The sequence below is a fragment of the Arvicanthis niloticus genome, chromosome 24, assembly GCF_011762505.2.
Source record: "Arvicanthis niloticus isolate mArvNil1 chromosome 24, mArvNil1.pat.X, whole genome shotgun sequence".
In the NCBI taxonomy this organism is placed as follows: Eukaryota; Metazoa; Chordata; class Mammalia; order Rodentia; family Muridae; genus Arvicanthis; species Arvicanthis niloticus.
The window spans coordinates 31,203,508-31,231,281 of NC_133432.1; the positions used below are offsets into that span (position 1 = coordinate 31,203,508).

Genomic DNA, 27,774 nt, shown 5'->3' on the forward strand with positions numbered 1-27,774 from the left:
CTGGTTCTCATGATTGAGCGTCAAGGGTTCTTTACTGTTGAGTTCTCTATATGAACTGTAATAGATTTTAGTGGGGCTTCACAGGCTGCTAGTGATCTAGGTAGAAGCAGGTTCTACTTGCTGCCCAAGCACAGCTCTGGCTTCAGAATGTACCGTTTGTTCAGCTGCCTCAAGCAGCCTGTCTTTACCTCCCTCCCCACTGTCAGAGCATTTTGCATTCTATGTGATCGGGAGGCCATTTTTATCCAGTACAGAGCAGGGAAACCTCCCTCAGTGGCCCAGCTGGTCATACAAGAGGACAGAGTGGAGCTCTGACAGGACAGTGGCCACTTGAGTGCAGGCGAAGAGCTGGCAGAGACAGTTCTCAGGAAGCAGAGGTATAGAGGAAAAACCATGAAGACCTTATAGACAAGGCTTTGAGGCGCTGAGGACAAACGCCATGGTTTGGTTACTGGAAGAGTTTGAAGGAGCTGCCAAGCTCTGAGAAGAGGTGTGTCCAACCCTTCGACATTGCCATGCGACGACATTGCCATGCAAAGCTGTCATCCAGAGTTCACAGTTGAGAACTGTGCAATTGAGTTTTTAAAAAAAAATTGCAAAAATATGTTTTGAGTAAGTTCATGAGTTTGGGCTGGGCTAGACTCATAACTATCCTTGGGCCTGGACAGCTTGCAGGGCTGTGACTCTTAAGCAGAGGCCTACCTGAAGCTACAGAGTAATACCTGACAGGCAATGCTGACATATTGGGTAAAGGGTAGACGGAGCTCTAGGGTAGAGGGAGGAGCATCTGAGGTCAGCCATGTCTACAGAATGAGTCCTAGGACAGCCACAGCTACACAGAGAGACTCTGGAGAGAGAGAGAGAAAGAGAGAGAGAGAGAGAGAGAGAGAGAGAGAGAGAGAGAGAGAGAGAGAGACTGTCTTTTAGGAACTATGGATCTCTCTTTTTTTTTTTTTTAAGATTTATTTATTTTACTTATATGAGTACACTGTAGCTGTCTTCAGACACACCAGAAGAGTGCATCAGTTCTCATGACAGATGGTTATGAGTCACCTGGTTGCCGGGAATTGAACTCAGGACCTCTGGAAGAGCAGTCAGTGCTCTTAACCACTGAGTCATCTCTCCAGCCCAGGAACTATGGATCTCAACACTTGGTGGAAGGTTACAGTAAATGCTTTGTGTGGGGCTCCTGGCAACCTAACCCCAGAGAAGAAAGCCTGTTTCCCAAGCACCTACATCCATACGTCTCCGGCTTCTGGAACATGGGGCCTTTCTTAAAATTTGGATTATGAATCCAGACACTGGGGCTTTGGGCTCTCAAAGCGCTGGAAGACACGCTAATTAAACTGAATAACCACATTTACTTAGTGTGTGCCTCTCACATCAGAGGTCACCCCACCTCCCACTTAGTTTTCTCCCACCACAATATGCGTTTGCAAGATGGAACTCAATTGTCAGAATTAACAGCAAGGGCCAGCTGTATAACTCATTTCTGAGTAGACCATAAATACTCATCCAGCCCATTACTAACTTATCTACCAGCCTCCGGGCACCTGATCTGTTCATTTAGTCTTTATATCATACATGCTAGCATGAACTCATCTTTTTGCCTCATTTCCTCAGTGCTGGGATTCCAAGTCCATGCTTTTATGGCCAACTAACTTTAAAAAAAATTTTTTTTTTCTTAAGAAATGATCTGAGACTGGAGAGGTGGCTCAACTGTTAAGAGCACTGCCCGCTCTTCTAGAGGGCCTGGGTTCAATTTCCGGCATCCATATGATGGTTTATAACTGTCTATAACTCCACTCCTGGAGTTATACCGGGGATACGATGCTCTCTTTCGGCCTCCGCCTGCACACATGGTTCTGCATTGTGCAGGCAGGCAGTCATTTGTGTGTGTTGGCGGCCTCTAGTTGTCGCCCAGCTCCTCCCGTACTTTTGGAACCCTTCGTTCTTTTGCCCCGTTAGTGGACGGGTTTAAAATACAAGCTCTTACAGGGAAGGAAGCCAGACAGACTTGCAGGCAGAACACTCTTAACGCATACAAACAAGACATTTTCCAGTTAAGAGATGGTTGTAAGCCACCATATGGGTACTGAGAGCCAAACTTGGTCTTCAGCGAAAGTGTTAAGCTCTTAAGAGAAACGTCCCATAAGGGACAGCTTTGGGCTGGAGGCATCAAAAATCTTGAGTTATCTTTCACGGCAACCATTCCCAGGGTCCCCCTAGTCACTCCACTAAGGTTCTGCCCCGTCTACTCCAAGCTAGCCCACGTGATCGCATTCTCCCGCGAGTGAAGACCGCAGTCACCGGCGGTCTGAACCGCAGTGACTCTCATCTCGCCGGCCAACGCTAGACTGCGAGCCGCTGCGGTGAGGATAGCCATTGAGACTAAAGCCACTCATCACACGATTCTGCACCGTGGAGGCAGTCGTTTTCGTGTGTGTTGGCGGCCTCTGATTGTCGGCGAGCTCCTCGCGTAATTTTGGAACCCTTCGTTCTTTGGCCCCGTCAGTGGACGGGTCTAAAATACAAGCTCTTACGGGGGAGGGAAGCCAGTCATGTCACTCAAGCAGTCTGTCTGGTTAAAAGCAAGGCTTATAAAGAATCATATGTGGAACTTTAAGTCATTTTGGCATTATTTTATGATCACATATTTTGTCTTCATACAGTTTCGTGGGTTAAAAATGATTTGAGAATTTACTTGGTGCTCCCCAGATAGTTCAGTCTTTCCCCGTAGCGCCCGCCGGGAGAGGCAGAGGAAAGTCTGCCATCTTGGACGCAACTTTGTCATACTATGAATGGGGGAACCACATATCCTTGTAACTTTATTTACTACCTTAAAAAAACTTTTTTGGCTATATATAAACTCATATGTCTTGATAGTGATTGTTTTAATTGTTTCTAGATGCTTTTTATGTGTATGTGAGTTTTCTCGGGCTGATCATGAGCAATGAGGGCGTGGGTGTCTCCCCCGAGCTAGATCTTGGTACGACCCACTCGCTGCACGCACATGGCTCCGCGCTAGCGGCGCGCGGTGATTTCTGGGAGTCGGAAGCAGGGCGGCCGAGCCGGGTGAGAAGCAGCGCGGGCCCATGCAGGACGCTGAGAACGTGGCGGTGCCCGAGGCGGCCGAGGAGCGGGCCGAGCCCGCGAGGCAGCAGCCGGCCTCCGAGTCGCCGCCGACGGACGAGGCGGCAGGATCTGGCGGGTCCGAAGTGGGGCGGACGGAAGACGCCGAGGAAGACGCCGAGGCCGGACCGGAGCCCGAGGTGAGGGCCAAGCCGGCGGCCCAATCGGAGGAAGAAACGGCGACGAGTCCGGCCGTCTCGCCCACGCCGCAGTCGGGGGAGCGGCCCTCGGCGCAGGAGCCCTCTGCTCCCGGGAAGGCGGAGGCCGGCGGAGAGCAGGCCCGGGGGCACCCCTCGGCTGGAGCGGAGGAGGAGGGCGGGTCCGATGGGAGCGCGGCTGAGGCGGAGCCGCCGCGGGCTCTGGAGAACGGAGAGGCAGACGAGCCCTCCTTCAGCGACCCCGAGGATTTCGTAGACGACGTGAGCGAGGAAGGTAAGGGCTGTAGTCGTGATTGTGCCCACGGTGTGAGTGTCCACTTAAGTCGTCGAGGGCGCGAGGTCTCCTGGCTGTAACGATCCTGTTTCCTCTATAGTAGGGGTCCATTTGGAGAGTTCGTTTCTGCGGGAAGATCGGGCCTCTGGGGGTTGGTGGAAGGCAGGACGACCTGAAATATCTGGGGGCATTTTAGTTTCCCGGCCAAGGTTTCCAGTGTTGTTCAGCTGGACCCCTCAGAGGGCCGAAAGGGAAAGACGGGTCGTGTAGTGTCTTGTAGAAGTGTGTTCCCAATGGTTTCCATGGTATGACTTTGCCATCGGACCCAGCCACATTACCACCCGCTTATCTCTTTTTCCTAGGTCGGCACCCTGCACCATTCTTGTATAGTACATTGCTTTTTCACATTGTTCGTTTGGCAGCTTACTTCATGATTTCTTCTATGTGACTGGCTTTTTAAAGGCATTGTTTCTGCCTACCTGCACAGGAATCTCTTCTGACAGTTGATAGCATGTGTCCTCTGCCGTTTCAACTTCAGGCTGAAAGCACACGAGCCAGTTCATTCATGTGTTGGTGTGGCAAATACCAAGGGCAAAGGACCTAAAAACACCACTTTTTCTTTTTTTAAAATAAGGGCCTCTCTATATAGATCAGGCTGAAATTGAACTCTTGATTCATCGGCCGTAGTTTCCATGGTGCTTGCAATACAGACAATTGCTTTTGAACTACCAGTGATACACCATGAAAATACAGCTCCTTCAATATAGTTGTCAACTTAGAACTTAAAATGTTTCAAGGGGTTGCCGTTTGATGTCACCGTTTGTTTGACTTAATCCTTTTTTTATGTTTGTGGAGGTGGTTTTTTGTTGTAAGACAGGGTCTGGCCTAGTTCAGGCTGGTCAGCTCTTTCTGAAGCTGGAACTGATCCTCCTGCCTCCACTTTAAGGTTGCCAGTATTTGAGGTGTTAGCCACCATGCCTGGCTTGTTTTGTTGTATTTCTTAAGGTAAAAGATGTCTTCAAATGAGAAGCAGATAAACTCCTGGGAAGATTCCATAGGCTTCACTCAGCCTTGAGGAAGGTTCTCTGGATAAAGTGTGTTTCTGGGTTCCCACCCTCACCTGACTCTGGTGATGGATAATGTACCTGTTTCCCCCATGTGAAGGCCTAAGTTTTGACTTTGAAGCTCCTTTTGAACCCTTGGTCCCTTTGGTTATTTATTTTGGGTCTGGACTGTCCCTGTCACTTCATGGTTTTAGACAAGACCTCACACTGTATCCTATGCTGGCCCAGAACTCATGGTAAGCTTCCTGTCCTCACCAGTTGGCTAGACTAGCCGGCCGTTTAGGTCCTTGCTTGCACTGGGGATGCAGCTGTGCGCCACTGCCAGCTCTCTGAGGTGGGTGCTGACTCACAGGACTGATCTTAACTCAGGTCCTGCCGCCTGCCCAGCAAGCATCTTTCGAACTAAACCCCATATGCTTACCACCATCTTTTCCCTTTTTCAAAGATCTGTTCTGTTTGTTTTTAATTAAAGTTATGTACATGCACAGGATCATTTGGCCCACATCTGTCCGTATCATGTGTGTGTCTATTGCCCATGGAGACCTAGAACTAACTCCTAGAAGTGGAGTTAGGTTAAAATTGGTTGTAAGTACTGGGAAACAATGGGTCTGTTTACTGCAAGATGAGTATTTAAAGAATTATTTGAACCCATTTAATTCACAGATTCCGGTATGTAAATTATTTCCAGAATTAGGGATTGTAGGAGTCAGGGGATGCTGGCTATGTGACTACAAGGCCAGCCTGCCTTCATCAAGTTTGCTAGGAGCCCAGTGGGCCAGTCCAGTGCATGCAGGGAGGGGAGAGTGATGAGGAGGATCTGTCCTTAAGAGGTGGACCTCTAAGGCCATCTGGATGTCACAAGGGTGGGAAGAGAAACAGTCTTTAGGTTTTTACCAGGAGGAGCAGTGTGGAATCCGTCTTGCCTCCTTGTCCTTTTTCATGTTAGTATATGTCTCCTAGTCTGTTACTGATGTGGACAAGTTGTTTCCTCTAGTGTGTGTGCATGCCAGTCATTTCATTGGCAGGTAGAGGTTTGAAGTTAGTCCCTGCTACGTAGGGAGTGCAAAGCTAGCCTGAGGTACATGAAGTACATATCAAAAACCAAATAGAAGGGGCTGAAGAGATTGCTCAGCACTTGCTGTTCTTCCAGAGAACCTGGGTTTGATTCCCAGGTCCCACATGATGGCTCACAAGTCTCTAACTGCTCCAGTTCAGGGACCTGATGATCATGTACCAGGCATGCATGTGGTGCACATACATGCACAAAGGCAAAACATTTATGCATCTTACAATAAAATGTAAAAAACCCAAACTAGTGAAAAGCAACAGGTGTTGCCTTATGAGGATACTTTGCCCTGCCCTTCTCAGGAGAAGCAGATTGTTACAGGCTAGACAGACGCTTGAAGCTCCTGGGAAGGAGTCTTGTTTGTATGGAAGCTGGGCTTTTTTTTTTTTTTTTTTTTTTTTTAATTACATCTTGTTAAGTTCAGATCCAGCTTAGCAGGCTGTTTTAATTGTATGGTGAGCAGGATTTTATAGAAACCCAGAGTTTCTGTAGGGAAGGTGTGTGGCATTGTCATGCTGAAAATCTGCCTCTTACCTCCTCACCCTTTGCCTGCTCTTGATTCCGCCATCTTTGAAATGTGTCTTAATTAGGTTTCTTTTGTTGTGACTGAAGCAATTTACAGTCAGTCCATCATTCAAGGAAGTCAGGGCAGCAGCTGATGGAGGTGTGCTGCTACTGGCTTGCTCCTTATGGCTTGCTCAGCTTGCTTTCTTATACTATCCAGAGACACCAGCCTGGGATGGCACTGCCCACAGTGAATTGTGTTCTTTCATACCAATCAAGAAATTAACCCACAAACATGTCTACAGGGGTGTCTGGTGGGGGCATTTTCTATTAGCCATCACGGAATGCAAAGGACTGTTGCATTGCTTTCCCCCTGTAGTAGACCCCAGAACCTGGTGCATGTCAAGCAAGTGTCCCACTAAGCCATACTCCCAGCCTTCCAACAGTGACCTTTAAAAAAGGGTGGTGTAGCAGTCACAGTGTTCAGGAGTTGGTTTTCTCCTTCCACAGTGAGTTTCAGGGATTGCACTCAAGTCATCAGGCTTGTGTGACAAGTGCTTACACACTGAGCCTTCCTTTTGCCCAGAATTGCCATTTATACTTAAACATATATTATTTATTTATTTGTATTCCCCCCGTTTTTTTTTATATATTTTATTTTGTATGTATGTTTGCCTGCGATCGTGTTTATATAAGCACCACATGTGTGACTTGTATTTATGGAGGCCAAAAGAGGGCATCAGATTCCTTGAAACTAGAGTTACCAGTGGCTGGGAATTGAGCCTCAGTCCCCTGCAAGAGCAACAAGTATTTTAAAGTGGCTGAACCATCTCTCCAGCTCTTATTTTTTATTTTATATGTATGGGTGTTTTGCCTGCATGTATGTCTGTGTACCACAGGTGTGCATTTGCCTTTGGAGGCCAGAAGAGGGTATTGGATTCTCTGGAACTGGGGTTGCAGCTGGTTGTGAACCACCATGTAGGTGCTAGGAACTGAACTCTGGTCCTGGAAGGATCACAAGTGATGTTAACTGCTGAACCATCTCCCCATCCTCCCCCCCCCCCCAACCCCCATTCCATCTTTTCTTTTTGAGACAAGGTCTTACTATGATTTTCTGGCTGTTCTGGAACTCACTAGGCTGGCCTTGAACTTCTTTTTCTTTTTTTCTTTTTTTTTTTTGGTTTTTTTCTTTTTTTTCTTTTTTTTTTTTTTTTTTTTTTTTTTTTTTTTTTTTTTTTTTTTTTTTTTTTTTGGTTTTTTTTTTTGGTTTTTCGAGACAGGGTTTCTTGCCTTGAACTTCTTGTGTAGACCTGGATGGCCTTAGAAATGGCTGTTCTTTCTGTCCTAGTTTCTTAGGTTCTGGGAGCATGGGAGCATTCTTACATTAGCTTGCTTTTCTCTTTGTGTACATGTGCTATATTTGTGCACATGAAGATTTGAGGTTTGTGTCAGGTGTGTTCTTCTGTTGATCTTCAGGCCAGCCTCCAACTTACCTGCTTGTGCCTTGAGTGCAGGGATTAAAGGTGTATACCATGACTTCCCAGCTTCCCCTACCTTCTCCCTTTAAAAAATGTTTTTAATGTGTATTGGTGTTTTATCTGTAAATATATTTGTGTGACATTGTCAGAGTTACAGACCCTTGTGAGCTGCCATGTGGATGCTGGAACTTGAACCCTGGTCCTCTAGAAGAGCAGTCAGTGCACTTAACCACTGAGGCATCTCTTCAGCCACTAACATAAGGTTTCTAATTGAACCTGGAGCTCACCATTTCAGCTAGACTTACCAGTTGCTCTAGGGCAGCAAGCTCCTGACATCTTCCTGTCTCTGTCCTCACAGCACTGGGATTACAGATGTGACTTTTTTGAGATAGAGTCTTACTATGTAGCCGTGGCTGCCCTAGAATTTGCTTTGTAGACGAGGGTTGGAGGCATGGCCACCATGCATGTAGGTTTATGGGCAGCAAACACTTTCCCCATTTAGCCTCTGTCCAGCCCCACCTTTCACTTCTGAGAATGAAACAGCCCAAAGGAGGTGTGTTGACATTTAGGGTACTTAGTATGCTAAGTTTCTTTCCTTTTTTAAAAGGATTTTTTTTATTTTTAAGTGTGTATGTATGCACAGGAGCCCTTGGAGGCCAGAGGTGTTCGGTCCCCTTGAACTGGAATGACAGACTGTTGAGTGAGCTGCCAACGTGGGTACTGAGAACAGAACTCAGGTTCTTTGCAGAGAACAGAACAGTTGGTTTTTCCAAACATGGTTTTTCTGTATAGACCAGGCTGTGGCCTTGAACTCATATTCACCTGCCTCTGCCTCCCAAGTGCTGGATTAAAGGCACCACCACCAACTGAGTACCTGCTGTTAATCTGAGCCATCTCTTCAGTTTCCTAGCTAAGATCTTCTGTAGTCTGGTAGGAGGCTGGCCTTGCCTTTAGATGACCTTAAACTCTAGTTCTTCCAGCATCTTGCTGAGGTTTCAGGCGTGTGCAGCCACACCTGCAAAGATTAAATAAAGAAGGACAGTGATAGTAGCTAGAAATTCATGCATTGAGCCATTCATTAAGTTTGTTTTTAGAGCAGTATTGGAAATTGAACCCAGGGCTACTTCTGTGTTAGGTTGGGGTACTAGCATTGTTATATCTGTGGCCCTTTGTATTTTTTAATTTTTAAGGTTATTTTTGTGTGGAGTATGGAGGGTAATTTTCAGGAATGGGTTCTTCCCACCTGGTTAAGGCAGGGTAAGCTGGTTTTGAACTCAGATCCACATGCACCTTCTTCCACCTTCAAAGTGATGGGATTGCATGCTTACACCACCCTGGCAACAATTGGGTACATTTAGAGATTACTTCTCATCAAAAGCAGTGTGAGGATCAGCCTTCCTGTAGAAGCCAAGTCCTGGTGTCTTTGTTCATGATGAAAGCACTTGGAGTAGATGCCTCTTAGAAACGAGCAGCCTGCTGGCTAATGAATGAGTGTTTCTTGTCGGAAATAGAAACCACTTGACATTTCTTTTATTCCTTCAGAACTACTTGGTGATGTACTCAAAGATCGGCCTCAGGAAGCGGATGGGATTGACTCTGTGATTGTTGTCGACAACGTTCCTCAGGTGGGACCCGACCGGCTTGAGAAACTCAAAAATGTCATCCACAAGATCTTCTCCAAGTTTGGAAAAATCATAAATGACTATTACCCTGAGGAGGATGGAAAGACGAAAGGGTGAGCTCGCTGGTCACTGAAGCAGCCGCTGAGGACTTGGGGGTGTTCAGGCCGCCCCAGAGGGAAGCACTCCAGTGAAGTTTTGGTTCTCAGGTCACCAGAGCTGATCCCCACAGACGCAGCAGACTATCCAAGATAGGTCCTAGATAAAGATACCACTGACCTGAAAGTGGGCAGACACCAAGGGCATCTGCTGTGGGATTTCTCTGGAAGTGCTTTTGAAAACATTTTAACTTCTGAAGTAGAGGTGAAACCTCATAGCACTGCTTAGAAGTTAGAGACTTCCTTCCTACTTACTGTCACCTGAATCATGGGTGCAGCCTAAGGGGTGACCTGCAGTTTTGCTTTTTCTGTTCAAAATTAGGTCTTCCATGCTCGAGTCTAGGCCTCCATTGTGTTGGTGGTGCTGAGTGCAGCTGTAGGTGTAGACCCACTGTGAGGCCTGGGGCTTTGCTGTCTCCCAGGGCTGAGTGCAGCTGTAGGTGTAGACCCACTGTGAGGCCTGGGGCTTCGTTGTCTCCCAGGGCTGAGTGCAGCTGTAGGTGTAGACCCACTGTGAGGCCTGGGGCTTCGTTGTCTCCCAGGGCTGAGGTTCTTGAACAGTGGACAGACTGTCCTCAGTGAACTGAACAAGGCAGAGTGGCGCACAGCGGCTGCTGTCAGATTTGTAGAGTTTGTTTGCCTCTTGCGGTTGTTGACAGACCTCCTTTAAATGCCACCTTGTCTTAAGAGTTTTAACAACAATCTACGAAGTTACTTTTGGAAGAATCATTGACTCTAGGTAGTACTACCCTGTTTTATATGTTGTTGTTTTGTTTTTAATTGTTTTATGTGTATGCATGTTTTACCTACATGTATAAATGCCCACCACACGTGTGCCTGGTCCTCTCAGAAGCCAGGAGGGATGTGATCCCTTGGAACTGTAGTTAAAGACAGTTGTGAACCACCTCGTGGGTGGGTGCTGGGAATTGAACCTGGGTCCTCTACAAGAGCAACTGGTGTTCTGTATTGTTGTGTTGGGACAGAGTCCCTGTGCAGCCTCGGCTGGCCTGGAACTTAGTGTTCTACAGCCTGTTTTCTAGCTCTGGGATTAAAGGGGTTGGCAGCTGGTTCAGAATAGCCAGTGTTCTCAACTGCTGCTAGCCATGTGGTTGAAGGGACAGTTGCGTGCTTTGTTAGGTATTTGTCTATAATGAAGCTTCCCCAGAAACCCTGTGCAAATTTCCTATGATGTGGAAATGTGTATTGGTGACTATTTTTGTTGTTATTTATTTGTTTCTTTTGTGACAGGGTTTCTCTGTGTAGCCCTGACTGTACTGGAACTAGCTCTGTAGACCAGGCTGGGTAATGGTGACTCTTAATGAGGTCATTGCTAACTAGAAATGCTTCCTATGTAAAGTGGACACTTTCCTAGGTTTTGACGTATGCATCACTGGACTGTCATAAGGAAATGACCGTTTCTGTTAACTTTTCTGCCATTTATACCCATGAAGTCACAGTCTTGAGGACTGTTAAGATTCCTTAGGAAACTGCGTGGCCTACATTGCTGTTCTTTGGTCCTTGGTGTGACTGCCTTGGAGACGCCGCAGGACAGTTAGATGCCTCTGTTCGTGTAGAAAGGTCTCAGTGTACAGTAAGTCTGAAGGATGCATGTGTGCAAGCTGCTCGCCTTCTCACTCAGGTACATCTTTCTGGAGTATGCTTCTCCCGCCCATGCTGTGGATGCTGTGAAAAACGCAGATGGATATAAGTTGGACAAGCAGCACACGTTCCGGGTCAACCTCTTTACTGATTTTGATAAGTGAGTTGGAGCCTGGGATCTGTTTGGTGCCTGTGGGAGATGGGGAGTTCCTCAGTGGGTGCTGCTGGCCTTGCAGGTGATTGATTTCTGTTGGCCAGGCAAGAGCATTTCATGTTTTTTGCTTTGAGCAAAAACCCTCTGGCCTTTTGTCGGGGTGGGGGTGGGTGGCGAGGGTACGGAGCTGCCTGGCTCTGCACCTCCTCATCCCGTGCAGCTGTGGCTCAGCAGCGCCCATTCTCTTCAGGTACATGACCATCAGTGATGAGTGGGACATTCCAGAGAAGCAGCCTTTCAAGGACCTGGTATGTTTCACAAAATGTCTGCCTTTGTAGTCAGAAGACATTTTGTAACTGAGGTAAAAAGGTGTCTGTATCTGTTGAACATCTGTATTTGTTGAACTTGTCATTTGTCATTAAGTATGATAGTTATCGATAAGCTTTCTTTCTTTGATCAAAATGAATGCAGTGTACTAAGTCCCTCGATTTTTGACTGTTTGTAGGGCAATTTACGTTACTGGCTGGAAGAGGCAGAGTGTAGAGATCAGTATAGTGTGATTTTTGAGAGTGGAGACCGGACATCCATCTTCTGGAACGACGTCAAGGACCCAGTCTCAATTGAAGAAAGAGCGGTGTGTACCAGCAGCTGGCCCTGGCCATGACCTCCCATCTCCTTACGGCAGGGCTGGTTTCTGCCCCAGGAGCAGGTGAAGGCTCTTGTTCTCTGAGGCACTCTCTGAGAACAACTGTCATTCCTTGACCTGCTTGGAAACGGTTCTGAGAGATGAGAAGATGCAGTGTAGAAGGAGGGGCCGCCATGTGTGACGTTTTGTTATTTTCCCATTGCTCCTGCCTTCTTACAGAGATGGACAGAGACATATGTGCGCTGGTCCCCTAAAGGCACCTACCTGGCCACTTTCCATCAGCGGGGCATTGCCCTCTGGGGAGGGGACAAGTTCAAGCAGATCCAGAGGTTCAGCCACCAGGGCGTGCAGCTCATCGACTTCTCCCCATGTGAAAGGTGAGCGGCTGCAGCTGCCTCCTCAGGAGGTGTGTGCTGCTTTAAACCCCAGGAGGTGTGACAGCCAGCCTGGACCTCATAGTGAGGGTGAGGCCAGGTTAGCTACATGAGACATGGTCTCAAAAAAACCTCAAAACAAATGGAGAAAGAAAAGAGATGTGTTGACCAAGATTCTCCTGCCAGCACTCGGCCCTGTTCCTTTACCCCTCCTCGAACAGTGTCAGCTGCCGGAGCCGTGGGGTGGGGAGCATTCAACTTTTTCTTTGATGATTTCTTTTTGCAGTGACCCAGCAGGGTCTCTGCCACTGAGTTGCATTCTAGCCCCAAACTTGAGCAGCTGGAGGAGCAATAACTCCCTTACTGTGGCTTCACCTTCTTGGGCTGCAGTGACATAAGTCTCAAAGCAGGAGGATAATTTGTGTCTTGGCTCTTTCAGGAGAGAGACCACATGGACAGAACTCACTATAGTGTGTGTTCATATGGTTGTGTTCTGTTGTCTTTGGTCTCTTACCTGTGCTTTGCTTGTTTTGTTTTTCGAGACAGGGTTTCTGTGTGTAGCCCTGGCTGTCCTGGAACTCACTCTGTAGACCAGGCTGGCCTCGAACTCAGAAATCTGCCTGCCTCTGCCTTCCAAGTGCTGGGATTAAAGGCGTGCGCCACCACCGCCCAGCTTTACCTGTGCTTAATGTCTAGTTTTCATGGGTGGATGTCTATATGTACGTGTAGGAAAAAACATGTTCTGCATTGGGCAGGGTACTGTGAGGTTCTGGAACATATCCCTTGATAAAGTGGACTGCACGTGTTGCTCACCTCTGAGAGTGCATTGCCTAGCAACCACCGTGTATTCGTGTGATACTACTTTATGCCAGCACTGATACTTGGTGCCATAATGTCACACAGATCGCTTCTTGTTCTAATTCAGGGACGAGACAGTTGTTTTTAGCAGGGTTTCTGTCCCATGTCTGAGTTAATCTTGGTGCAGAGACTTGTAAAAAGTGGAGCCTGAGGAAAGCTGGAGGAAGACACACACACACACACACACACACACACACACACACACCACACTTGGTGAGGCACACTAGGATCCCCAGCATTTGGGAAGTAGAAGCAAGACGGTCAGGAGTTAAAGGCCAGCTTGGTCTGTATGAGACCCTGCTGCCAAAAAACAACAAAAATATATACTGCTTACCTGTAGACAAAGGTTGTTACCCCATGGGTGCACGCTTGGCCCCAGTCCTTGTTTCCTTAGCCCTTGTTCCTTTACGTGGCACGTCCTTCACTCCCTGTGTGCTGCTCTCAGAGTGCCAGAGTCTACTCTAGCAGTGGTGTGAAAAGTGAGTGTGTGGGGCTGGAGAGATGGCTCAGTGGTAAGAGCACAGGTTTGATTCCCAGCATCCACATAGTGGCTCACAACCATGCATAACTCCCTCTTCTAACCTCTGAGGGCACCAGCCATGCATGCAAACAAAACACTCATGCATATGAAATAAATAAGCCTTTTAAAAAAGAAGTGGGTGGTGAGATAACTGCCTTTTGCCTGTGCCTGGGTGGCTTGGTGTCCCTTCACCTCTTGGGAAGCCTATGCAGTTCCCACAGTGGTCAGTCCATCTGTTCTGGGAGCACAGTTGCAACATGGCTAGGATGTGGCTTTCTCTGTTTTGATACATGGCTTGGCACCAAATCACTACAGCTGAAGCTGGCATTAAACTCATGATCCTCCTGCCTTCGTTCCCCAAATGCTGGGATTCGGACAGTGCACCAGCACCCCCGCTATGATCTGTTTGTTCACGCATCTGTCCTCTTAAACAAACAAGGCTATCCTGTCGTCTGTTGGGCACTCTGTGCTTTGGTTCTGTAGATTGCAGTGTTGGGACTCACTCATTACAGGCTGGAGCAGTTTGTGTGGTGTAATGTTGCTGATCAGGATTTCATCTTGCCAGCCCTGATGCTGCAGCAGGAGGGCTTTTTGCTGGTGTTCTCTGGCTTGCTGGGCCTCTCCACTGCCCCTTGCTGTGAGGGCTGTATCGTTAGGACACATCTGCTTTGTGGGAACAAATACAGATTGCTTCTACACTGAGAGATGAGCGCAGTCAGATAGCCAATTTCCAGTGTCCCTGAAGCACACTCCCTTTAGAACTGTATGATACCATTTGTCCTCTTTATCTCATTAGTCTTAATTACATCAGTACATCCTGAGAGAGTCCCAATCCCTCCTCCCTCTAGACCAGCCCACCCCAGCAGACTTGTTGGGCTGTTTGATTTGCTTCCCACTTGTGGTGGGAACAGCATTCTAGGCGACTATTGTAGTATCCTGTGATATACTTTGTACCTGGTTAAGCTCATCCTACCCTCAACTTGGGAGAGATGAGCCACTGTTCTTAGATCCTGGTAAGTGTGAGAAGACTGCTTCACATCTTGGTGGCATTCTGTGTATCATTTCTGTGACCCATAGCAATGTGTGCTGGAAATGTGATTCTCACACCAAGGAAGTGCTGGACTAGGTGACCCTGTCTTGCAGATACTTGGTGACTTTCAGCCCGCTGATGGACACTCAGGATGACCCTCAGGCCATCATCATCTGGGACATCCTCACGGGGCATAAGAAGAGAGGGTTTCACTGTGAAAGCTCAGCCCACTGGCCCATCTTCAAGTGAGTAGACCCAAGCCCCGGCCTGCCTGCCTGCCTGCCTGCCTGCCTGCCTGCCTGCCTGCCTGCCTGCCTTCTTTCCTGTACCATCAGTGCAGCCCGACACTTCCTCTTTCCTCAGGTGGAGCCATGATGGCAAATTCTTTGCAAGAATGACCCTGGATACTCTTAGCATCTATGAGACACCTGTGAGTTCTGTTTTTTCATCTTTCTGGAAGTCTGGGCATTGAGCTGGAATCCTGCATGCTAGGCAGTTGCTCTGTCACTGAGCTGTGGCCTAGCTCCCGTGGTTATTTTAGTGTTCCAGAAGGCTAACCAGACTGTTGGGTACATGCATGGCAGCTACACAGTGTGGAGATACTAGTGTGGATATAATCAGTGCTTCTCTTAATCTGTGCTGTAAGGCAGGTGGGGCTTTGTAGACTGGTAATAAAGGCCATCCATCCCTTGCTGTGCGCGGTGGAGGCCACGACTCCCTGCCCAGGCTCTGGCTAAAGTCATATTGGAAATTGTGTGTTGCTTCTGGCATTCAACTGCTACTCACCTGTCCTCCGTGCTTGTAATGCCCCAGATATAGCAGAGTCTCACCTATCCTCTGTGCTTGTAATGCCCCAAATAGAGCAGAGTCTTGCACTGTGAAAAAGAAGGGGAGCTGGCGAGATGACTCAGTGGGTGAAGGCACTTGTTGCCAGCCCTGACAACCAGAATTCAGTCCCTTCTGCACCATGGAAAGCAAGAACTCGCTTGTCCACAGTCTTCTGACTTGTACATGTATACTGTGGCATGCCCTCACCTCTCCAAGATAAATTTTAAAAAGAGGTACCTAGAGTTGATGCTGCCCTGACCTTTCTGAGCTGTGATTTTTATTTTTATGTTTTTTCCCCCATCTTCCTTTCTTTCCCTCACGGGCAGTCCATGGGCCTTTTGGATAAGAAGAGTTTGAAGATCTCTGGAATAAAGTAAGTGAATGTTGCTGTAAAGTCAGCATCATTGTGCTCTGGTTACTATAGCAACACAGGATGATTACCTTCAAACAGCAGAAATGTCAGTCTTTCCCTTTTAAAACTAGAAGTCCAAGGTGAGCTGGTGGATTCTGTCTGGCAGGAGCTTTCTCTTGAGTGGATGGTGTCTGTCTATCTGTCTCTGTCTCTGTCTCTGTCTCTGTCGTCTGTGTCTCTCTCTCTCTCTCTCTCTCTCTCTCTCTCTCTCTCTCTCTCGTTAGAAGGAACAGCTGTCTAAGTACTTTAAAAGTCATTTGTTTGCAGGGTGTGGTCGCACAGGCCTTTAATCCTAGCACTGGTAGGCAGAGACAGGCAATCTCTGAGTCCAAGGCCAGTATGGTCTACAGAGCAGGTTCCAGGATAGCCCAGGCTGTACACAGAGAAGCCCTGTCTTTTTTTTTTTTTTTTTTTTTAAAGCATTTACTGGGTCCCCACTTTCCTTAAGACCAGTATATCACAAGGGCCTCATCTATGGCCACCACCTCACAGTGCATTTGAGGAGCACATGAACAGACCTTCAGGTCACTGCAGCAGGGTATGCATTTAGACATAGGGCTTTTCTGTGTAGCCTTGGCTGCCCTGGAACTCACTCTGTAGACCAGGCTGGCCTCCAAACGTATAGAGAGCCCCACCTGCCTCTTGTCTCCTGAGTGCTAGGATTAAAAGTGTGTGCCACAACCGCCTGGCCAGGGTTTTGATTTTTTTTTTTTGTTTGTTTGTTTGTTTGTTTGTTTAAAGAAAAGAGTCTCAAATGTCGCTTGGAGTTTTCTCAGTAGCAGAGTACAGCCTTGAACTCCCTATTCTCCCACAGGCTGCTATTGCAGGCATGTACTACCACATCCTGCTAAAGTCAGGTTTTTGTTTTTTGTTTTTTTAAGATTTACTTCATGTATGTGAGTTCACTGTTATTGTCTTCAGACACACCAGAAGAGTGTACTGGATCCCATTACAGATGGTTGGGAGCCACCATGTGGTTGCTGGGAATTGAACTCAGGACCTCTGGAAGAGCAGTCAGTGCTCTTAACCACTGAGCCATCTCTCCAGCTCATAGCACTCAGTTCTTATGCAGTTAGAAAAAGCACTTGCTTCTTGTTTCTGCAAACATTGGGGTGCTGCAGTGGCTCCTGCTCACAGACCACAGAAGTAGTTGCTAAGGTCAGAGTCTTGTCCAGCTAGAGTAGGTGCTGTGTGGAGACTTAACAGTGGCTTATCCTCTTGAGGAAGCTGCCTGGTGGAAGGTGTTCTATGGGATGAGGCTTAGGTGTGTGGTGAGGTACTGCAGCTCATCCTCTCTTAGATTAGTGGACACATGCTTGTTTATCTGAGGTCATTTGGAGCTGGTTAGTCCTGGCGTGGCAAATGCTTTTGGTCCAGAGGACATTGGCGCATCTTCCTTTTGTGGTTTTCACTCCTGGATATCATTTGGACTTTAAACAAAAACTAAAACCAGGGCATGCACTGATCTGCAACAGATTCAAAACAAGACTTGGATGTGGTGGTGGTGGGCTTCTGCACTTCAGCTGGTCAGGAGGGTAAGGAGGGGGGTAGGTTTGAGACCCGTCTAGGCAACAGGCCATCTCAACAGCAACAATAGAAGACAGGAATGTGCTGGGTCTAGAGGCTTTCTCCCCAGTTCCACAGTCACCTGCCACACTGTCTGCCCTGCAGAGCAGTTAATAGAGATTGTTCACCTGTCCTGTCTTCCACCTTCTGACTTGCAGTCCTCCCCTTTGGCACCTTGGTTGACCTTTAGACACCCTGCAGCTGAGCCATCAGCTTAAGTACATTTGTAAAGAACAAGGCTGACTGCGTGGGGAGGTGGGTGCAGTGAGCAGCAGCATTCCTTTGTTCCCTTGCTGTCACAGCAGTGCGATCATGCCCCAGGGTTGTGAGGTCTGCAGGCTGTGCTGTACAGAGGCTAGCACATGGCTGGTGTGCAGCAGGCTCAGAGCCTAGCAGGTACTGGGCAGGATGCCAGATAGAGCTTTTAAGAGTAAATTCGGTCTTCTCTCTGTTGCTTGGTCCTATAACCATCTGTTGTTTCATAAGCTTTTATTCCTTTGTCCTGCAGAGACTTTTCTTGGTCTCCGGGTGGTAACATCATTGCCTTTTGGGTGCCTGAAGACAAAGACATCCCAGCCAGGGTGACCCTGATGCAGCTCCCCACCAGACAGGAGATCCGAGTGAGAAACTTGTTCAATGTGGTTGATTGCAAGCTGCACTGGCAGAAAAATGGAGATTACCTGTGTGTAAAAGTGGACAGGACTCCGAAAGGCACCCAGGTGAGTGTTGTTTGTGTGGGAGCCGCTTCTGAATGAACTGCTGCTACCGAGGATTTGTTTCTTACTTCGGTTGTGTGTGTGCACAAGGGCCACATGTGTGCAAAGCTTCAGATTTCCTAGAGTTGCTTGGTGGAGTGCTAGCGACCTAATTCAGATCTCTGCAGCGTCTCCCACCTGTGCAGTTTGTCTGTCAGCCCTGCTGTCAGGGGATGTTAATGGGTGGCTTATTTACGTGTAGACTGCAAGGTAGGCACCCTCTTTGCCTGGCTAAAACTGTTGACTGTCTGGCCATGGTGAAGGAGTCTCAAGATATTCTGCCTGAAAGCTTCTTTTTTGTTTTGGTTTTTTTCAAGACAGGGTTTCTCTTGGTAGCCCTGCCTATCCTGGAACCCATGCTGTAGACCAGGCTGGCCTCACACTAGAGATCTGCCTGCCTCTGCCTCCTGAGTGCTGGGATTACCACCAGGCTGTGTTGAAGGCTTCTTAAACTGTGACTTTCATAATTGCTTTTCACTTGAGAAACCTTAGTCCCCAGATTTGTAAGCACAGAATAGGTTTACAAACCCAGCATAAACTGATGATTATAAATGCATGTATGTCTGTGTGTACAGTGCTCTTGGAGGTCAGAAAAGAGCATTCAATCCCCTGGACCTGGAGTTACAGACAATGGTGGGCTGCCATTTGAGTGCTGGGAATTGACCCAAGTCTTCTTCAAGAGCAACAAGTGCTTCGTCCCCAGGGGCCTCTGTGCTTGTTTTAACACAGAGTTAGGCCTTGGCCTGAGTTTTGGGACTGTGCAGTATTTTTAGAGTTGATGGATATTTTTGATTGTTTGTCAGTGCTGAGAATGTTTCTCATAAACCAGTATACATAAGCAGACATAGTGTGTTTAGGACAGTTTCCAAACTTTTAGAAATTTTTAGAATTCATTGAACATTTTTTTTTTAAACAAATCTCAGGTCCGTTATTTTTTGTTTGTTTGTTTTGTTTTTTCGAGACAGGGTTTCTCTGTGTAGCCCTGGCTGTCCTGGAATTCACTCTGCAGACCAGGCTGGCCTCGAACTCAGAAATCCGCCTGCCTCTGCCTCCCAAGTGCTGGGATTAAAGGCGTGCGCCACCACCGCCCAGCCAGGATTTTTTTTTCAAAACAAGTATTCTAACAATATAGTTCAGAGATCCTACTAACTCAACACTTGCCAGAGAATGATGGAAAGTAGCAGTCCTTTGTTGTCTATAGTTAAACCAGTAAGTGTTTGTAAAAAATACATTTTAAGTACAGTAGAGACAACATAGTTTGTAACTTGTAACAGTGTGAGTCTGAGGCAGCTTCAGCATGATGCACTCTATGCCTCAGCATGGGCGAGTGCTGCAAACACATGTGCTTTTGGGGCTGTGTGTGTGTGTGTGAGACTGTGTGACTCAGTGACTCACATGGAGTTCTAATTCAGTGTTTGAGAAGCTGTATCTAATTAGTGATGTGAGACTCAATCTGGAGTGTGTGTCTGTGTGTCTGTGTGTCTGTGTGTGACTCAGTGACTCACGTGTAATTCTAATTGGAGAAGCTGTATGTAACTAGTGATGTGAGACTCAATCTGGACATAGCACACTACCAGAACTCGGAGGCCATTTGATCCTGTCTTCTTACCCCCTTTAGGGTTGATCACCTCATGTAGCTTCGAGCTCACAGAATAATATGATAGTGTCACTTATCACTCAGCCACTCTTACTAGAAGCTAAAAGGGACTTATTGTTTTTCTGGTAGTCAGGTGGACTTCACACAGATGTTTCTGCACACAGATGTTTCTGTTTATGTAATTTAATGTTTTCCTCATCCAAACAAATGATGTGTCTAGGCATAGTGTGCACGCCTTTAAACCCTAGCACTCAGGAGGCCGGGGCAGTCAGATCTCCGAATTTGAGACCAATCTGGTCTATATAGCAAATTCTAGACGATCCAGGACCACACAGTGAGACCCAAGCTTTGCTTTGCTTTTTTATTTATTTATTTTATATGAGTACACTGTAGCTGGCTTCAGACACACACCAGGAGAGGGCATTGGATCCTGTTACAGATGGTTGTTAGCCATCCCTCCATGTGGTTGCTGGGAATTGAACTCAGGGCCTCTGGAAGAGCAGTCAGTGCTGTTAACCGCAGTCATCTCTCCATTTTTTTGGAGACAGGGTCTCAGTCTTTGGTTCTGGGTATCTGTGAACTTGGTGAAGCTCTTGCTTTAGCCCCTTGAGTGCTGTATTATATAGGCATGAACTACCAAGCCTGTCCCAACTAATTTTTCTTGAGATGGTATTCATACACCAAAACCACTTTTAGGTGGAGAGCTGTCTCTGTGACTTTGGTATGTTCACCAGGTCACAGGCATGCCACTGTGCATGCTGAGCTGCACACCAGTTAACACTCCCCATTTCCCTGGTTTTACACTGCTCTTTGGTCTGCCTTTTTACTTTTTGTCCCTGTGCCAGTGTCATATTCAGGCAACCCTCTAAATGCTGGTCAAATGTTCTGATGAACTATGCCCTCAGCCCTTTCCTCACTCCTGACAGCCTCGGTCTCTCAGTCTGCTTTCTCTCTCTATGTTTCTGTTAGGAACATTTCCCTGCAGTTTGTGGCCCTTTGTGTCCAGCCTCTCTGACATCAGTTTGGTTTTTTTTTTAACAACCCCCATCTATATTGCAGCATGTGTCAATCCTTTCATTCTATTCTTTTTCATGGTTGACTAGTATTCCAACACACATGCATCCACATGTTAATGGGCACACATTAACTGGTGGGGGAGTAGTTAGTTACTGAGTCTGCTCTTGGAAGGCCGTCATCGTCCCCGCTGGATGCATGGCCCCTGAGAACTGTGGTAGATGTGCTACAGAGTGTGTTTGGGCTATGCTGTCATGCCAGCCTCAGCACACAGCAGGGCTGTGGACGTGCTGGTGAGTGAGTGCCGTCTTCTGTCTGATTGTCGGTTGTTACACACACACACACACACACACACACACACACCCCACGTGCCCCAACCCCCTTCATGTCTTCATCTTCCAGAATGTTACCCCTTTCTTTTTTACTTTTGTCAACAGGGAGTTGTCACAAATTTTGAAATCTTCCGAATGAGGGAGAAGCAGGTACCTGTGGATGTTGTTGAGATGAAAGGTAAGCAGGAAGGGCCTTCCGTGCCTTCGTCTTGTCCAGCTTCTCAGAGCAGTGTGCTGAAGTGGGGTCTGGGCAAGAGCAGCCACAGGGATCCTCTGTCTGCCTTCCTGTCCACCACAGGGCGACAGGGGCACACCGCCACGCCTGGGTTAACTTGATGAACTTCTAGCTGGTTACACTTTTGACTTTGTTGTTTCTGGAAATAGAGATTCATTCTACAGCCCATCTGCTCTTGAATGCCAGTCTTTCTGCCTTGGCCTCTCAAATCCTGGAGTTATAGGCATTTGCCACCAGTCTTGGCCTGCCTTCCCTTCCTTTTCCTCTTTGGAAAAAAAATGTTTTTGAAGTGGGATGTTTTCAGACAGGATCTCACTTTGTATCCTTCTTGGATACAAAGAATCCAAACAAAGAATGTTTGGAATCTGCCTGCCTCTGCCTCCCAAGTGCTGGGATTAAAGGCAAGTGAGCGCCGCCACTGCCCAGCAACATAAAGAAAGGTTGCTGAACTTTACAGAGCTAACTTCCCCCCTTTACTGGAATAGTCACGTCCAGCCTTTGTCTGGTAAAGTGCCCAGTGCCTTTCATTTTGTTTGACTATAGAAGAAGATCACAGCTAAGTTGTTAAGTACTTAAGTCAGTTAAGGAAAGACCGTGTGGTGGCACCTGCCTGTGATCTTAGCTTGAGGAGGCCAGAAGAGGCCAAGTTCTAGCCTGGCCTGGGCTTGTTATTAACACAGCATCCCAACCAGATTAAACCAGCTGCTTCTGAACTCTGCTAACTTCTCTTTGTTTTTGCTGTCTGTTGATCTGTGGTCCTGCTAGTGGGTTAGGAGTGCTTTTCTCTAGTTGAATGAAGATCTTAGAAAAAGGAGATGTTGATATGAAATATTAACAGCAACTGACTTCTCTTTGCTGTTGATTGTAGAAACCATCATAGCCTTTGCCTGGGAACCCAATGGCAGTAAGTTTGCTGTGCTTCATGGCGAGGCCCCTCGGATATCTGTCTCCTTCTACCACGTGAAGAGCAATGGGAAAATTGAACTCATAAGTAAGTAGTCTGCCCTCGGGCTCCCTCTACAGAGCTCAGAGGCCAGGATTCCAGCTGTGCGTCAGATGATAGCTGGATGCTGAGGTTGGGGTGACTCGGGACAGAGGGATCCCATACTTCATGTCCACTGAGCCCTTTCTAAATCAGACTTCTCAGTTTTAAGCCTGCCATTACTGCCCCCTGCCTTTTCAGTCTGGCTTAGTCCTCAGGTCCTCCATGGCTCCAGCAGGAAGGGGTGTGTTCCCATTCTCATTCATACAACAGTGCTCCCGTAAAGACACTCCCCTTTGGCATGGGGACAGTATGTGGCCCTGCTTAGTCTCCCAAACGGCTGCTGCTTACACTTGACTTTGTGTCATGCCAGCCCCATAGCAGGTTTAGAGCTCAGGACAAGCTGAGCTGGGATGGATCTTCAGGGTTCCCCGGGCTGTATTTTATAAGTTCTTTATAGGAAGCCCACTCTTCCCTCAGCCATAGCCTTCACACCGTGGGTTTCTTAGACTTGGGACCTTCTGTGAACACTGTGCTTTCCCATCACCTGTGTCCAACCATTTGTGGCAGGATCAGTTGATGTTGTAAACAATCATCGTGTTGTTGATTGTCTTGGATATGTAGAAGGTAGACAATTGCAGACAGGCCTCTGTCCTATTAACAGACACCAGGAAAGGGGTCATTTATTTCCTGAATGTCTGTAAGTCATCTGGTTTTGGGCTATCAGCTCTCTACCAGGGTCAGTTGGTGCTCCTGTGCATTGGAGCCAGATGGTACATTTGTCTTGCAGCTCTCTGAATGCGAGACTTTTCTCACCTCATCCCCTGCCCCACTCCCCTTTCCCATAGGGAAAGATGGCTGTTTTGCCAAAACTTTACCCCCTCTTACTTCTGAGTCCCAAGGATACACCCTGTTATTAATGGCCTATTATGCAGACAGATGGCTGCCTGAGGGAGGCTAGGGGTGACCTGGGGTGTCATCCCATTTGTTTTGTCAGTTTCACCCAGGGTCAGGGTGACTGGGAAGGCTTGCTTGATGTTCTGTAAGCACACTGAAAGAAGGTGACTTTGGTAGCTTGGCCCTTGGTGGTGTTGGTGTACACCAAGGACTCCCGAGATGAGTCACCATCTTTGCTGTCAGTGCATTCTTTGCATGTGAAGTTGAAAATAGTATCCACTAGACTTCCATAATAGCCAGCAGCACCACCCAGAAGCATGAGTCATGACTTTAGGTATAACTGAATGGGGGATTTGTTTTGAAATAGTTCTCCCAAAGTGGCCAGTGGGATTGTGCTGGAGTTGTATGTGGACTTTGTCTCTGCCAGCTCTCCTCACGAGAGGCACTGTACTGTGTCTTAGCTGGAGAGGCACTGGCACAGTCCCTCACAGGTACTTGTTTTCCTTGCAGAGATGTTTGACAAGCAGCAAGCCAACACCATCTTCTGGAGTCCCCAGGGGCAGTTCGTGGTGCTGGCTGGACTTAGGAGGTGAGTGGAGCCCAGCCCACTATGGCAATGCCCTGCTCCTGGGGGTTTGTGTTGAGATAGAGCGTTACCATCTCACTAGTTATCACAGCTGAGCCTCCGGCCACACCAGACTGACTGAAGTAGTGACTTGCAGATGACATATCCTTGTGATCATGGTTGTACCCCTCCTGTGAATCCCGCATCTTCCAGTGGGGCAGATGCTTAGCTGGAGGCTGTCCTGCCCTCTGTGGTTGGGGTGCCTTTCTCTTGTTCCCCTGTATTCAATCTGAGCACATAGGAGTAGTGAACAAATCCAGCCTTGTCCTCTGGGAAGGACTGCTGTAGCTTGCTCCCACTGTGGAAGCTTCCACAGGCAACATCTTCTCCAGATGCCACAGAGCACCGCGTATACCATCCATGTCCTGATCCTAGCCTCGGGATGTCCTTAGGAAATCTGTCACTGTGAGGGCGATAGGGCCAAGGCCTGGGGAACTAACTACAGCCCAGCAGAGTCCTCCATCCTCTCTCACCCTGTGACTCAGTTGCAGTGAGGGGCATTGGACTCTCAGTGGGGGTGCAGGGGATTGTGGGATGCAGCTGCCTTGTCACCCACAGCATGAACGGTGCCTTGGCGTTTGTGGACACCTCAGACTGCACCGTCATGAACATTGCAGAGCACTACATGGCCTCCGACGTGGAATGGGACCCGACTGGCCGCTATGTGGTCACCTCTGTGTCGTGGTGGAGCCATAAGGTACAAGATGGCAGGTGCTGGGCCCCCAGGGAAGGACATCTCTCAAGGGTGGTGACAGAAACTGTTTTCTGTGGGATTGTTGTATCCAGGGATCCCAGGGTGAGGGCATTATTCACAAATCTTTGTGGCTTAGGAAGCCGAAACCCGAGTTTCTCCAGAGACTCACTGCTGAGAGGTCAGCTGCCCCAGAGCATTGGGCATGTCTGCTTGGCAGGGCCTGCTGGAACATGGGCCACTGTGTGTCCTGAGGGCAGACTGCTTCCTCTGTTTACAGTAGGTAGACAGTTGAGCCAGTCCATGCATATAAAACCTGCAAGCTCAGAGGGCTGCAGCTGATGAGATGCCTTTGGGTGGTGTCTGGAACAGCACTCTCTGTGTTCATTACAGGACGTGCTGTTTAGGACCCGTCCCAGACACCGGTGCAGCACAGCCTACCCACACTTGTTAGCACACTGTAGGACTGGGCATCTCCCACCCCCCCAAAAAAGGGGAGGGGAAGGAGGCACCAGTCTTAAAGCCTCTGTTCCATTCAGTTCACAGAGCTCCTCGAGAGCTGGATGGCGTCCAGGAGCCCAGCATTTGAGTTGAGGCAGAGCTCAGTTAAGAGTCTATGGGGAAAGCTAAGCTGTGGTTGTGGCTGTTCTGATTGGCACTGCTGTGAAGTTTCTTGTGTAGACCAGTGGTAAGCAGGCCCAGGACCCTGACATCATTGTTTCCTAGTCATCTTTCCTGCTGGAGTGCAAACAGCCAAGTGCAGGTGTTTTGTCTCTAGTATACTCTGGCTGCTAAGCGTAAAGGTCTCAGGGTGGCCTTGCACATTAGCATGATGGCCCACCCACTGCCCTCTAGGTCGACAATGCTTACTGGCTGTGGACCTTCCAAGGTCGCCTTCTCCAGAAGAACAACAAGGACCGCTTCTGCCAGCTGCTCTGGAGACCAAGGCCCCCAACACTCCTCAGCCAGGATCAGATAAAGGTCTGTGGTCCCTGTCCGGTTGCGGTAAAGGAACAGTTGTGGCACTGAAGGAAACCAGGCATTTGTCCTGTGACTGGACAGGGCCAGTCAGTGGGGAGTGGAGGTAGGACATGGAGCGGGTTCTGAAGAGATGTAGGGTCAGTGTGATGTGGCCTGAAGCCATGTCAGCCTAGGCAGTGCTGTAATCCCAGTAGGCTGAGGCAGGGGAGTGCTGAGTTCTTTCCAGACTCTGATGTATAGCAACAAGATGACTATCCATGTCCTCTGCCCTTCTTCCCTTTTCCCCCTCCCCACTTCAGAAAACCCATGATAGTCTGCCTAAGCCAGACGGGCTATAAACAAGTTCCAGTGGGATTGGAGGAGCTAAGAAGGGGTTACGTAATGGGATAGGTCAGAGCTGGGAGTGACTCACCCGGGGAACCATCTCCATGAAGTAAGACTCCTCGCTGGCCGGCCATGCTGATGCCCTGGGGCTGAATCCTCTTAGTTCTGGAGGCTGTCACTACACACTGGCATCTGTGAAAGCAGCAGTTGTGGATCTTGCTTTGAAGGTTCAATCCTAAGAGACTTGTCTTGGTTTCAGCAAATTAAAAAGGATCTGAAGAAATACTCCAAGATCTTTGAGCAGAAGGATCGCTTGAGCCAGTCCAAAGCTTCAAAGGTGAGCCTAAGGGGTTGCTCATGGGAGCTCATCCCTGTCTTCCCTGGACACTAGTGAGCAGAGTGTGTCAGGAGCCTGACCGGGCTTGTTCTCTGTGCTAGAAGCAGGGGGAGTATGATGAGGAAGAAAAACAAGGGTCCCACGTACGGGAGGTTCTGTGGAAGGCTTGCCCAGTGCACAAGCACTAACACCTTCCAGTGTCGCCAGTGGTTGCTAGGTATGGCGGAATCATTGTCGTCGAGCAGGAATGTCCTAGTTAGCCCTACAACCTTCTGTACCTGACAGGAACTGGTGGAAAGAAGGCGGACCATGATGGAGGACTTCCGGCAATACCGAAAAATGGCCCAGGAACTCTACATGAAGCAGAAGAACGAGCGTCTAGAGCTGCGAGGAGGTAACCAAGCTTCTGGGCTTGTCTGCTAGTGGAGTGGTCCCTCCAAGAACCCTGCAGCTGGCTCTGCAGCCACGTCCCAGGGTTCAGTGTGCTGTCTGTCCTCTCAGGGGTGGACACGGATGAGCTGGACAGCAACGTGGATGACTGGGAGGAAGAGACCATCGAGTTTTTTGTCACTGAAGAGGTCATTCCCCTGGGAAGTCAGGAGTGACCTCAGCACTGTGGTAAGACCTGTGAGCATGAAGACGGGAATGGGGGTCTGCTGATGAGCGGCTTGTTAGACCACCACATAGAAGACCCCCAGGAAGATGGCAGTGCTGCCGCTAGTGGGTGACAGGGAGCTTGGGAAGAAGTAGAGGCGGGCATGGCCATCTCCAGAGGGCTGTGCTGCAGGAGGATCGGCCCCAGCACTGTCAGCCATGTTGATAATGTTGGCACAGGATAATGTTGGTACAGGAGCAGAGTGCCTGCCCACCTGCATGTGGTACTTGGTGCTGGGCTCCTTCAGGAACGGTGAGGGCATGAGCTACGCCTGTCATGGAGTGTGCTCCCTTGCTCTGTGTCTGACTAAATGGTGGTTCATCTGTTGCAGTGTCACTGTGTCGTGCCAGGATCCGAGGCCACTCTTCAGAGCCTCGGGCTGGGCTCTCACCTGTGCTTTCTTTCTGGACTGTGAGTGCACCCAGGGTTCTTCCATCCTGACACAGCTCTGTGCCTTCATCCCTGGGTCCACAGCAGGGACACTCGAGCCTCTGCTCTCACCTTGCCCTGTTTGGGTTTTTATCAGCCAATCAGTGTCTGCATTGGGGCCTCACTGCAGTGTCCTGGTGGTTCCTCTAACTGCTGCTGCTGCCCATGGGGTTCCAGAGCCGCCTCCTGCAGCTCAGTGGGTTTCCATTCATGGACTTGCTGTTCCTGTGTGGGCCAGTGCCGTGTGGCCTAGGGACCATCGGGGAGTCTGCACACTCACCACTTACTTGTGCCAGAAACTCTGGAGGCGCCCCAGTCCCTCACACCTCTTCAGGTTGTGGCACGGCCTCTGCGCAGGTTGGATGTGGAAATAAAAGCAACCCTGTGTCAAATTCCTTTCGTGATCCTCTTTGTAGCTCAAAGTGGCCTCGAGGCCTGCCCAATCCCTCTCTCTAGGGTGAGGATACTTGCACACTGCTC

At 48.5% G+C, this 27,774-nt stretch overlaps 1 protein-coding gene across 1 annotated transcript; it reads left to right on the forward strand.

Moving 5' to 3' along the window:
• The first annotated feature begins 3,025 nt into the window (after nt 1-3,025).
• Eif3b (eukaryotic translation initiation factor 3 subunit B) lies at nt 3,026-27,686 on the forward strand. The gene is made up of 19 exons (XM_076923516.1): nt 3,026-3,564; nt 9,219-9,411; nt 11,093-11,212; nt 11,457-11,514; nt 11,712-11,840; nt 12,072-12,229; nt 14,748-14,879; nt 14,998-15,064; nt 15,789-15,835; nt 17,949-18,159; nt 21,244-21,316; nt 22,242-22,364; nt 23,763-23,841; nt 24,436-24,574; nt 25,424-25,549; nt 26,133-26,210; nt 26,496-26,604; nt 26,712-26,828; nt 27,197-27,686. The coding sequence occupies exons 1-18, from the start codon at nt 3,096-3,098 to the stop codon at nt 26,813-26,815; spliced, it is 2,415 nt and encodes an 804-aa protein (XP_076779631.1). The 5' UTR covers nt 3,026-3,095; the 3' UTR covers nt 26,816-26,828; nt 27,197-27,686.
• Nucleotides 27,687-27,774: the final 88 nt, after the last annotated feature.